General features: G+C 33.9%; 1 protein-coding gene across 3 annotated transcripts in view; it reads left to right on the top strand.

Annotated features, from left to right (window-relative positions):
- Positions 1–12497, top strand: part of LOC143045437 (transient receptor potential cation channel subfamily M member-like 2) — a 67298-nt gene that overhangs the window by 50441 nt on the left and 4360 nt on the right. The window contains exons 24-27 of one of the 3 annotated variants that reach the window (XM_076217928.1): positions 2582–2769; positions 5252–5387; positions 6631–6726; positions 11036–11059. In XM_076217928.1, the coding sequence (XP_076074043.1) occupies positions 2582–2769; positions 5252–5387; positions 6631–6726; positions 11036–11059 (444 nt within the window). Of the gene's footprint in view, positions 1–2581; positions 2770–5251; positions 5388–6630; positions 6727–8024; positions 8046–11035; positions 11060–12497 lie in introns of all 3 variants that reach the window. The other 2 variants (XM_076217929.1, XM_076217930.1) reach the window with 2 other exon arrangements.

Raw genomic sequence — 12497 nt, 5'->3', positions numbered from 1 at the left:
TGCTCTAAAAGCCACATGGTATTACGTACATATTTTTTTGGTAAAGATTACCAAAAGATCTTCTCAATTTTGGTAAAGATTGCCGAAAGATCTTTGCAATATGGTATCACTTTGATACCAGATATTATAGTTTCCATTATTGTGGTTTTATTACAGCAAAATGAGTGTGTAGGTAAAGGTAATGTCTTTGGTTAGCTTGCTTGCTAGTTGAACCATGAAGTCATTATAAGGTTAGGTATACTACCTTTCTTTAAGAGTAGAATAGTCCAGCAGATAACCAATCTATCTACCTTGAAGACAAGACTACTCCGAAAGGAGGGTATAGTATAGTTAACCTTAAAATGATTTCACGGTTCAGCTAACAAGTACGCAAGCCACAGATATTACTTTCAACTACGCACTTAAGTCATTTTGCTGTAATCTTAGATAAAATTATGGCTTTGTTTTAATGATGATATATTATCTGTAAATTGTAAACTTTAAGATAGCACTTTGATCTATCAGTTATCTGAATTGAGATATATTTGAAAGGGATGCTGGTCTTATAAGTTAAGTGTTACTTTTAAGTCTATGTCTACCAAATATCTATATAAACCCTTAACCCTCAATGGTCTTGTGGTATCGTGCTCTCATAAAGTATTATAGGTCCTTAGTTTGATCCTAGACTTGGTCAAATGAAAGAAAGAAAATTAGTACTTGTTGCTTTTCTGCCAAGAACTCAGCATTTATGAGTTAGAGCAAACAAAGACTGGCCAGATAGTAGTCACAGTTATGTATTAGGTTAAGGTGGCATGTCTTCCTGACTTGGTCAGATCAAAGAAAGAAAATGATTACTAGTTGCTTTTCTGCCAAGAATGCAGCATTTATGAGTTAGAGCAAAAAGAGACTGGCCAGCAAGGAGTCACAGTTATCTGTTAGGTTAAGGTGGCATGTGTAGAGCAAGCAAAGACTGGCCAGCTAGGAGTCACAGTTATCTGTTAGGTTAAGGTGGCATGTGTAGAGCAAGCAAAGACTGGCCAGCTAGGAGTCACAGTTATCTGTTAGGTTAAGGTGTCATGGGTAGAGCAAGCAAAGACTGGCCAGCTAGGAGTCACAGTTATCTGTTAGGTTAAGGTGGCATGTGTAGAGCAAGCAAAGACTGGCCAGCTAGGAGTCACAGTTATCTGTTAGGTTAAGGTGGCATGTGTAGAGCAAGCAAAGACTGGCCAGCTAGGAGTCACAGTTATCTGTTAGGTTAAGGTGTCATGGGTAGAGCAAGCAAAGACTGGCCAGCTAGGAGTCACAGTTATGTATTAGGTTAAGGTGGCATGTCTTCCTGACTTGGTCAAATCAAAGAAAGAAAATGATTACGAGTTGCTTTTCTGCCAAGAATGCAGCATTTATGAGTTAGAGCAAAAAGAGACTGGCCAGCTAGGAGTCACAGTTATGTATTAGGTTAAGGTGGCATGTGTAGAGCAAGCAAAGACTGGCCAGCTAGGAGTCACAGTTATCTGTTAGGTTAAGGTGGCATGTGTAGAGCAAGCAAAGACTGGCCAGCTAGGAGTCACAGTTATCTGTTAGGTTAAGGTGTCATGGGTAGAGCAAGCAAAGACTGGCCAGCTAGGAGTCACAGTTATCTGTTAGGTTAAGGTGGCATGTGTAGAGCAAGCAAAGACTGGCCAGCTAGGAGTCACAGTTATCTGTTAGGTTAAGGTGGCATGTGTAGAGCAAGCAAAGACTGGCCAGCTAGGAGTCACAGTTATCTGTTAGGTTAAGGTGTCATGGGTAGAGCAAGCAAAGACTGGCCAGCTAGGAGTCCCAGTTATCTGTTAGGTTAAGGTGGCATGTGTAGAGTAAGCAAAGACTGGCCAGCTAGGAGTCACAGTTATCTGTTAGGTTAAGGTGGCATGTGTAGAGCAAGCAAAGACTGGCCAACTAGGAGTCACAGTTATCTGTTAGGTTAAGGTGGCATGTGTAGAGCAAGCAAAGACTGGCCAGCTAGGAGTCACAGTTATGTATTAGGTTAAGGTGGCATGTCTTCCTGACTTGGTCAGATCAAAGAAAGAAAATGATTACTAGTTGCTTTTCTGCCAAGAATGCAACATTTATGAGTTAGAGCAAAAAGAGACTGGTCAGCAAGGAGTCACAGTTATCTGTTAGGTTAAGGTGGCATGTGTAGAGCAAGCAAAGACTGGCCAGCTAGGAGTCACAGTTATCTGTTAGGTTAAGGTGGCATGTGTAGAGCAAGCAAAGACTGGCCAGCTAGGAGTCACAGTTATCTGTTAGGTTAAGGTGGCATGGGTAGAGCAAGCAAAGACTGGCCAGCTAGGAGTCACAGTTATCTGTTAGGTTAAGGTGGCATGTCTTCCTCAAGAACTTTGTGTACTAACAGATATATCAACTATTGTTAATCAGAAAGAAAACAACCATACAGTTTAACGGTTACTTCATATATATAGAGCTACTAAGGCTACGTCCAGCATTGACGTCAACCCTAGATACAATTTGTAAAATGCGATGTCTTAACTCCTGCCATTTTCTCATATTTTATATTTTAAACATAAAAGTACCCATTTGAGCTTGATTTATGTTGTCTTTACAGAGATACATTTCAGAAGGTCCAGGATAAATCTGAGCAAGTTTGGAAGTTTTACAAGTTTTCTCTGGTGTATGAGTATTATGACAGACCAGCATTGGTTCCACCATTTATTATTCTGAATCATATATTCAGAATAGTCAGAAATATGATAGTGATATGCTGTGGGAAGTGGCATTATTATAATGATTTTAGTTAGTATATTGTATATATAATGAGTTACAAAGTTAGATGATAAATGATTATATTTGACTATTTTTAAGTTCTGACTTCAAATAATTTTACATGGGATAGAAAGTAATTATGTAGAATAAAAAAAACAGCGATTTTGGTTTTTTTCCAATCAACTCCAAAGGAGTAGGTTCAGTAAGACCCCTTTTTGGCCTCAAAATATAGCAGTTTTAGAAAATTGTGAAAATGTAATTGTTTAGATATTTATTGCAAAGAAGAATGCTTCTGCTACATAAATATGAGCTGTTTTTGACAAAACAATGCACATATATCGGGTACTAGCATCATTAAGTCATGTTAAATTACTGAAATCTTCACAATTGTAGCATTTTAGTTATATTTTAGACGGTTTCCGTCTGAAATGAAAGTGTCCGCATTCGTGTTCATTCATAATATTGAAATGTAAGTTGTATTTGATGATAATACATAATATATATAAAGGTTGAGGATGAACACGGATGCGGCCACTTTCATTTTTGACAAAAACCATCTGAAAAGTGATGATTTTTGGCATATTTGATATATTTTTGTCGAGCCTGCAACTTTTGTTGCAGAAAGCTCGACATAGGGATAGTGATCCGGCGTTGAATTCTCTCTTATTATAAGTAATAGGATAACTATATTTGATATGTGCGTACCTTGCAAGGTTCTCATGTCTGTCAGACAGTTTTCACTTGACCTCGACCTCATTTCATGGATCAGTGAACAAGGTTAAGTTTTGGTGGTCAAGTCCATATCTCAGATACTATAAGCAATAGGGCTAGTATATTCAGTGTATGGAAGGACTGTAAGGTGTACATGTCCAACTGGCACGTGTCATCTGACCTTGACCTCATTTTCATGGTTAAGTGGTTATAGTTAAATTTTTGTGTTTTGGTCTGTTTTTCTCATACTATATGCAATAGATCTACTATATTTGTTGTATGGAACGATTGTAAGGTGTACATGTCTAGCGGGCAGATGTCATGTGACCTTGACCTCATTTTCATGGTTCAGTGGTCAAAGTTAAATTTTTGTGTTTTGGTCTGTTTTTCTCATACTATATACAATAGGTCTACTATATTTGTTGTATGGAACGATTGTAAGGTGTACATGTCTAGCGGGCAGATGTCATGTGACCTTGACCTCATTTTCATGGTTCAGTGGTCATAGTTAAATTTTTGTGTTTTGGTCTGTTTTTCTCATACTATATGCAATAGGTCTACTATATTTGTTGTATGGAACGATTGTAAGGTGTACATGTCTAGCGGGCAGATGTCATGTGACCTTGACCTCATTTTCATGGTTCAGTGGTCATAGTTAAATTTTTGTGTTTTGGTCTGTTTTTCTCATACTATATGCAATAGGTCTACTATATTTGTTGTATGGAACGATTGTAAGGTGTACATGTCTAGCGGGCAGATGTCATGTGACCTTGACCACATTTTCATGGTTCAGTGGTCAAAGTTAAATTTTTGTGTTTTGGTCTGTTTTTCTCATACTATATGCAATAGGTCTACTATATTTGTTGTATGGAACTATTGTAAGGTGTACATGTCTAGCGGGCAGATGTCATGTGACCTTGACCTCATTTTCATGGTTCAGTGGTCAAAGTTTTTATCTAATACTATATGCCATAGGTCAACTATATTTGGTGTATGGAAATATTTTATGATCTTTATGTCAGTCACACAGGTTTTATTTGATCGTGACCTTATTTTCACGGTTCATTGCACAGTGTTAAGTTTTTGTGTTTTGGTCTATTTTTCTTAAACTATATAAGTAATAAGTCAACTATATATGTTGTATAAAAGCATTGTTAGCTGTACATGTCTGCCTGGCATGGTTCATCTGACCTTGACCTCATTTTCAAGGTTCATTGGTCTATGTTTAGTTATCTTGGTTAATGTTAAGTTTATGTGACAGTTGTTATAAAGCTTAGCTTTATACTAAGGACTATCAACATAATATCAGTGATTAGTATAGAAGGCGAGACATTTCAGCGTGTGCACTCTTGTTCATATTTAAGCTTGAGTCGGGCCGTTTTAAATGACTTATTAAGTTAAAATCTTCCCCATAAACTAATTGAATCAATTGAAATAGACACTTAAGTGTTTAGAAAGTGTCTAAAATCTTTCGTTAGATGAACTTGAAAATTGAGGCCGAAATTGGCCCTTACCGGACCTACTCCTTTACATTTTTTACATTTCATTATTTTATGAATATTCCCATTATGTGTCTTAAATTAATTTATATATTTGTTCCTGACATTACACAGATGAACCATCAATCAGTCATTGTCATTTGAATCAGTTGACTTAAAGATGAATTCCCTCTTATATCTTGAATAAAAAGGTGACAACTTTACTAAGATTTAACAAAGTAATATTTACTAATTTATATTATGATTGATTGATTGATTGTTAGTTGCGTAACGTCTATTTATATTATGAAAAACTTTTATAGGACTGGAAGTGCAGGATGAGGAAGACAAAGTAAGATTACGATTGTTTGAAAAGGAGGCTATGGAGACTTATATATATGATACTAAGCAAGCGATGAATAATGATCTAAACTTCCAGGTGTCTACTACATCAGATAGGTATACATCTTACTTCTGTAATTAGTTTTGTATTTAAGGAATGACTTACATTTTTTTTCTCTGTCTATGAAGAAATAACATCAAAAATGTGGTGCACACTGAATAACCCACATAGCGGTTTATTTTTAAGTGTGCACCACATTTTTAGCTCACCGTTCTGAAGGAATGGTGAGCTTTAGCCATCACTGGTCGTCCGTCAACGTCAGCTGTTGTTGTCGTCCGTCTGGTGTAAACTATTTCAAACATCTTCTCCTCTGAAAGTACTAAACTAATTCCAACCAAACTTAAGGTGAATGATCCTTAGTGTATCTAGAATAAAGTTTGTGTTTTATTTTCTATTTCGTCAAAAAACATGACTGGCATTGCTAAGAATAGAACATAGGGGGTAAAATGCAGTTTTTGGCTTATATTTCAAAAACCAAAGCAGTTAGAGCAAATCTGACATGAGGTTAAAGTGTTAATAAGGTAAAGTTCTATCAGCCCTAAAATTTGCAGATGAATCTAATAACCCATTGTTGGGTTGCTGCCACTAAATTGGTAATTTTAAGAAAATTTTGCAGTGTTTGGTTATTATCTTGAATAGTTTTAAGGGTAAGGATAAACTGTAAACAGCAAATATGTTCAGCAAAGTAAGATCTACAAATAAGTTTTGTATGACCAAAATTGTCTATTGATCCCTTAAAGAGTTTTTGCCCTTTACAGGACAATTTTACACAATTTGTTTAAATAAAAAACTAATTTGAAATTGGACACCAAAAAATAAAGGTGAGCGATTCAGGCTCTTGAGAGCCTCTTGTTTATGTTATTTTGAATAGACTGAAAAAAATTACAGTCATTCCTTATACTTTAATTCTAAATTCCATTTCAAACAGGCGTAAATCATGAAAAAAGTGGATGACGTCACAGTCAATAACAAAATTATATCTATGAGTTGATAAACAAAACACTGTGATAAAAAAAAAAAACACTGTCAGCCAATCAGAAGACATGTTACATCCGAAATAAAATTATTATATATTAATCTGAAGTTTTTGCCAACTGTAAAACAGACATGAAAATAATTGCACCAACTTATTAACTGGCAGATTTGATAGTTTTGGAAACTTTGTGTCTAATTTTGGATCAATTTATTTTTAATTTGTTTCAAATTTTGTTTTGGATCAATGTATGAAATAGTTTCTTTTATCTTTTTATTGTAAAAGACTTATTTGTTCAACTGTGAGTGTAAAAATGCATATTTTAGATTGGAGAGAGTTATAGATGAATTAGATAAAATAAAAGAAAGTGTATCACGCCGTGGTACGGAAGGAAGTGACAGCAAGCCTCCACTGACTGCAAGGTATGTCTTACCAAAATGCATTGTAAAATGGATACCTTATTGTGAGGTAGATGATTTATTAATAAATATTCTAAAATGTAACGATACATGAAAAGCTTGACTTTGATAATAAGATAATATACAGAGGAAAGTCAGTTAGAAAAGGGACATTCAGGAAAACAACTTTCACTTTTGATTGTATGATTTTAGAATAAAAAAAATAATATCTTCTGTTGGTGGCAAGTTCAAACCACTTAATTGCCAAAAATTTTACAAAATGTTGCACATATGCACTTGCCTTCCTGAGTAAGTAAAATTAATGTAAACTTTCATAATTCATAGCTCTATTTCTTGAATGTCTGCTTAAGACTTAATATGTTTTCTCTACTACAAATGATTTAAAGTTAAAAATACAACAGCAAAACAAGTATTTGGAAAAAAGAAACTTTAAATTCAAAGTCAACTTATATTTAATACTCAAGTGAAAATTGAATAATACAGGGTTCTTGCAAACTTTTGTATTCCCTGTTTTATGGGTCCACTTAGAATTTTTTTTTAATTAATGTTTAAATCTCTATTGTTACATCATACTGCACCTTTGCAATGATTTTCTTTTAACTTTGATTATCAAATAATATATAAATCTTATTGAAGTTATCAAACTAATCTGATGTCAAATCATAGATGAATTTCATTTTACTGTAGAATTTTACAAATTTATCTTATGACCTGCATACATTATATTTTGCAATTAATAACAGTGAAGGTACCATAGTGGGGGTTTAATTGTGTTTGTTTTTTCTTATACAGAGATGTAAAGTAAGTTGTGCAATAATTACCTGAATTACTTCCAGACACAACTAACATACTGTAACTATTAATCAAGGTTTATCTTCGTTTTTTACACTGCATATTTATGGCCTTCTTTTACTTTAAGGGTCCTCATACTTTAGATTTAAGGTTCATTCGTGGTTATGGTTAGGTAAGGGGATGTTTTAGGTTAAGTTTTTAGGGTTAGAGCTAGTGTTAGGTTTAGGTCTGGGTTAGGGTAAGGTTTGGGGTTAAGATAAGTTTAGTACAGGTCTTTATGGATTGGGACCCCTAAAGTTAAAGAAAGCCATTTTTATTGCGTCTTCACTATAATGTCTGTCTGATGAGGTATGTAAATATTCTTGGCAACACTGTAACAACTTGTTTACCCAAAGTATATATGTTCATTAATAACATGCAAGGTCATGCCAAGGTGACATAAAAGTGAAAGAAATTATTTAACCTCATGGTATATATGTTATTTTTATCCTTGTTTCTTTTGATTTCAGAACTTCATTCAGATCATCACAGTATGTTTCAAGGGAAAAATCTCTTTTATTCTAAATTCTATGGATTATTGCTTTTAATCTTCTCACTAACATAAAAAAAACCAATAACATTGAAATAGATCAATAGATATTGAAGCATGGATTGACCACTCAACAAAGCTAACCTTTAACCCTTGTTGCACTTCTATTTTATATTCTCAACTTTCCAAAGTCTTTTGTGATTGCCTTTTTTCAAATTCTCAATATATACAAAAGTAAGAAATGTGTTTATTTTACTTATGTTTTATACCATATATGAGACATGTTCACTTTGCACATATAAAATTTACAATTTGGTTGTTACAATTGTCAACCTCACATTTATTATATTAATGGCTGAAAAATTGACTTATTTATTAAGAGTTCAAATTGAAAAAACTTCAAATGAACTTATGATTTTATAGGATTTTCCATTGAAAATTTAAAATTTGGGGTTTGATATTTGCTTAGGTCAGATTAAACCCTTAAATGATTTTTGCTTTATATACACTAAGCCTGTGTCTAAGGAACTATTACTGGTCATTTTGTAATCTTCATACTGTACCCAGAGAAGGTGACAAAAAAGATATGTGCAACAGCAACTTAACAGCACAAGTCACCAAAAAGATATCTAAAGGTGCCCCTAATAGGACCTTCAACAATATACAAGTTTAAGCTCTCATTTAACTAGTGTTAGTGTTTGAGGCAAAAAAACCCACAGCAACAAGTAAACAATACAAACTAGAATTAAACTGAATCAATGAATTTTTAGCTCACCTGGCCCAAAGGGCCAAGTGAGCTTTTCTCATCACTTGGCGTCCGGCGTCCGTTGTCCGTCATCGTCGTCGTCGTCCGTCGTTAGCTTTTACCAAAATCTTCTCCTCTGAAACTACTGGGCCAATTTTTACCAAACTTGACCACAATCATTATTAGGGTATCTAGTTTAAAAATTGTGTCCAACCAAGATGGCCGCCATGGCTAAAAATAGAACATAGGGGTAAAATGCAGTTTTTGGCTTATAACTCAAAAACCAAAGCATATAGAGCAAATTTGACATGGGGTAAAATTGTTAATCAGGTCAAGATCTATCTGCCCTGAAATTTTGAGATGAATCGGACAACCCGTTGATAGGTTGCTCCCCCTGAATTGGTAATTTTAAGGAAATTTTGCTGTTTTTGGTTATTATCTTGAATATTATCATAGATAGAGATAAACTGTAAACAGCAAATATGTTCAGTAAAGTAAGATCTACAAATAAGTCAACAGGACTAAAATGGTCTGTTGACCCCTTTAGGAGTTATTGCCCTTTATAGTCAATTTTTAACCATTTTTCGTAAATCTTAGTCATCTTTTACAAAAATCTTCTCCTCTGAAACTACTGGGCCAAATTATACCAAACTTGACCACAATCATCATTGGGGTATCTGGTTAAAAAATTGTGTCCGGTGACATGGCCAACCAACCAAGATGGCCGCCATGGCTAAAAATAGAACATAGGGGTAAAATGCAGTTTTTGGCTTATCACTCAAAAACCAAAGCATTTAGAGCAAATCTGACATTGGGTAAAATTGTTTATCAGGTCAAGATCTATCTGCCCTGAAATTTTGAGATGAATTGGACAACCCGTTGATAGGTTGCTGCCCCTGAATTGGTAATTTTAAGGACATTTTGCTGTTTTTGGTTATTATCTTGAATATTATCATAGATCGAGATAAACTGTAAACAGCAAAAATGTTCAGCAAAGTAAGATCGACAAATAAGGCAACAAGACCAAAATGGTCTGTGAATTTCATTAGGAGTTATTGCCCTTTATAGTCAATTTTTAACCATTTTTCGAAAATCTTAGTTATCTTTTACAAAAATCTTCTCCTCTGAAACTACTGGGCCAAATTAAACCAAACTTGGCCACAATCATCATTGGGGTATCTAGTTTAAAAATTGTGTCCTGTGACCTGGCCAACCAACCAAGATGGCCGCCATGGCTAAAAATAGAACATAGGGGTGAAATGTAGATTTTGGCTTATAACTCTGAAACCGCAGCCTTAAGAGCAAATCTGACATGAAGTAAAATTGTTTATCAGGTCAAGATCTATCTGCCCTGAAATTTTCAGATGAATCTGACAACCTGTTGTTGGGTTGCTGCCCCTGAATTGGTAATTTTTAAGGAAATTTTGCTGTTTTTGGTTATTATCATGAATATTATTATAGATAGAGATAAACTGTAAACATCAATAATATTAAGCAAAGTAAGATTTACAAATAAGTCAACATGACGGAAATGGTCAATTGACCCCTAAGGAGTTATTGTCCTTTAAAGTCAATTTTTTAACAATTTTCATAAAATTTGTAAATTTTAACTAACATTTTCCACTGAAACTACTGGGCCAAGTTCATTATAGATAGAGATAATTGTAAGTAGCAAGAATGTTCAGTAAAGTAAGATGTACAAACACATCACCATCACCAAAACACAATTTTGTCATGAATCTATCTGCTTCCTTTGTTTAATATTCACATAGACCAAGGTGAGCGACACAGGCTCTTTAGAGCCTCTAGTTGTACACAAAGTTAGCTAAAATTGATTGAAATCATAATATCAGAAATTTTAATATCAACCACTGTACTGTGTGTCAATATAAACATTCTCTATATCTGGTACATAGCTAAAATAATGTTCACTGTATACCCCTCTGCCAAGAAGTTGCAGTTCATAATGCTATTTTGTCAGTGTAACATCTGAATGATAACATAACATTGTGATAAAGAGGTTTTTAAAATGACCTAAATACTATAACCTATCTTTTACACACGAATGACTCTTAGTTTTAAAATTGAGAACATGATCTAAGCAGGAAAGGGTGTTTTTTTGCTAGGCATGTACTAACACATATTTTAACTTCTTTAACCTCCCTTTTTAGTCATTAATTGTTCAGGTAAACTTAGTTGCCTCTTTCATAATAATTTTTTTACTATTCTCTTTACTTGCCTTTCAGAAAATCTAATGTTTCAAACATTGGGTATGATGCTATTTGCATTGTGTGGTCTTGTGTGACATCTCATTTATGCTATTCCTTTTCTTGCATTTGTTGGTGCTATTGATATTTTGTATGAAATCAGTATAGATATTGGTGAAATTCACATGTACTTGAATTGACAATGCACAACTTTTATTGATAAGTATCATATCATAGTTCATTCCAGTGTTACAAACTTTCAGAAATTGACAGTCTCTGGTTGCACCATTAATCTGTGACATCTTATCTGAGTATATTACACTTTCAGAAGGAATGGTTTTAATGACATTGCTTGTGAATATTTCCCTAGAAAAAGTATTCATTTCAGGCACGTAGCTACATTTACGTCAAAACACCCGGGCGTACACTTGAATTTTGATAAAAAAAAACAAAAAAAATCTAAAGAAAATAAAAATAACTTGTTAGAAGCACAGCAGCTTCATAATTCTTTCTTCGTTGGCTTGTAATTGCGGATCAAATTGTCGAAATTTACTTTTCAGTCAAATGGTATCATATTATTTATTTGTTCATTTTCTGTCAAGTCTGAAGCTATTGTAAGTTTTAAACTCCCTTCCCTTTTGTTTAAAGCAATCCATTATCTGCTGAGATTCGTTTTGTGGTTTACAGTTTTGTCAAGCCTGTGACATACATTTGTATTTATGACGCCAGAGCGAGACATAGCGATCCTAAATTTCGTCAGCGGCGTCAATATCTAGGTTTAGTATGTTGAGAAACTTTTTTTATCAATAATAATAAATTTGCCAAACCTTTGTGGAAATTTTCCGGAAGTTGAACAGAAACTGTTTATGGTCAAAAGACTAAACTGACTGAGAGCATAATATTAAAGTTAGTTTTCCCGTGTTTTACGGACAAAATAATGGGTACTAAAAGTTATAGTGTGGGGTTAAAAAAATTAAACAACAATTTCATTGTCAAAACTTCATCGAATTAAATGAAACTTCAGCAGAATCCAAGCATTTTATACAATTTTTGTCTGAAGCAAAGTTTTGAAAGTAAATTATTTGTTTATTCATTTTTCAGTATTATACTGATTGACAGACTGTATGACTTTTTATAAATTATCAATGCATCAATCTTCATAAATTGTCATGAAACTTGGGTTGAAACTAGTATTCCAGATCAAGAAAAATATCTAAAGAAAATGTTGGATTTTTTTTAAATCCTGTAATGGACTGATAAATGGATTCACTTTTTGCAGGGGAAATCCATGACAAAAAAAAAAAAAAACAGGGTTCCACAGAACCCTTTACAATATCTAATATTGCACCTGAACATCTCTGAAGATTAATGTTCAATTAAAAAATTTGGAAATAGAAAGGTGATTTTGTTGGTTAATTGCTTTACCCCCACAGCTCTTTTAAAACATATTTTAAAGCTACTGGTTTTGACATTATCTCTGAATTCAATGACCATTATATTT

This window comes from Mytilus galloprovincialis, chromosome 9 (genome assembly GCF_965363235.1).
Source record: "Mytilus galloprovincialis chromosome 9, xbMytGall1.hap1.1, whole genome shotgun sequence".
Taxonomy (NCBI): Eukaryota; Metazoa; Mollusca; class Bivalvia; order Mytilida; family Mytilidae; genus Mytilus; species Mytilus galloprovincialis.
The sequence above is the reverse complement of the archived record's forward strand: the minus strand, read 5'-3'. Positions and strand labels throughout refer to the sequence as shown.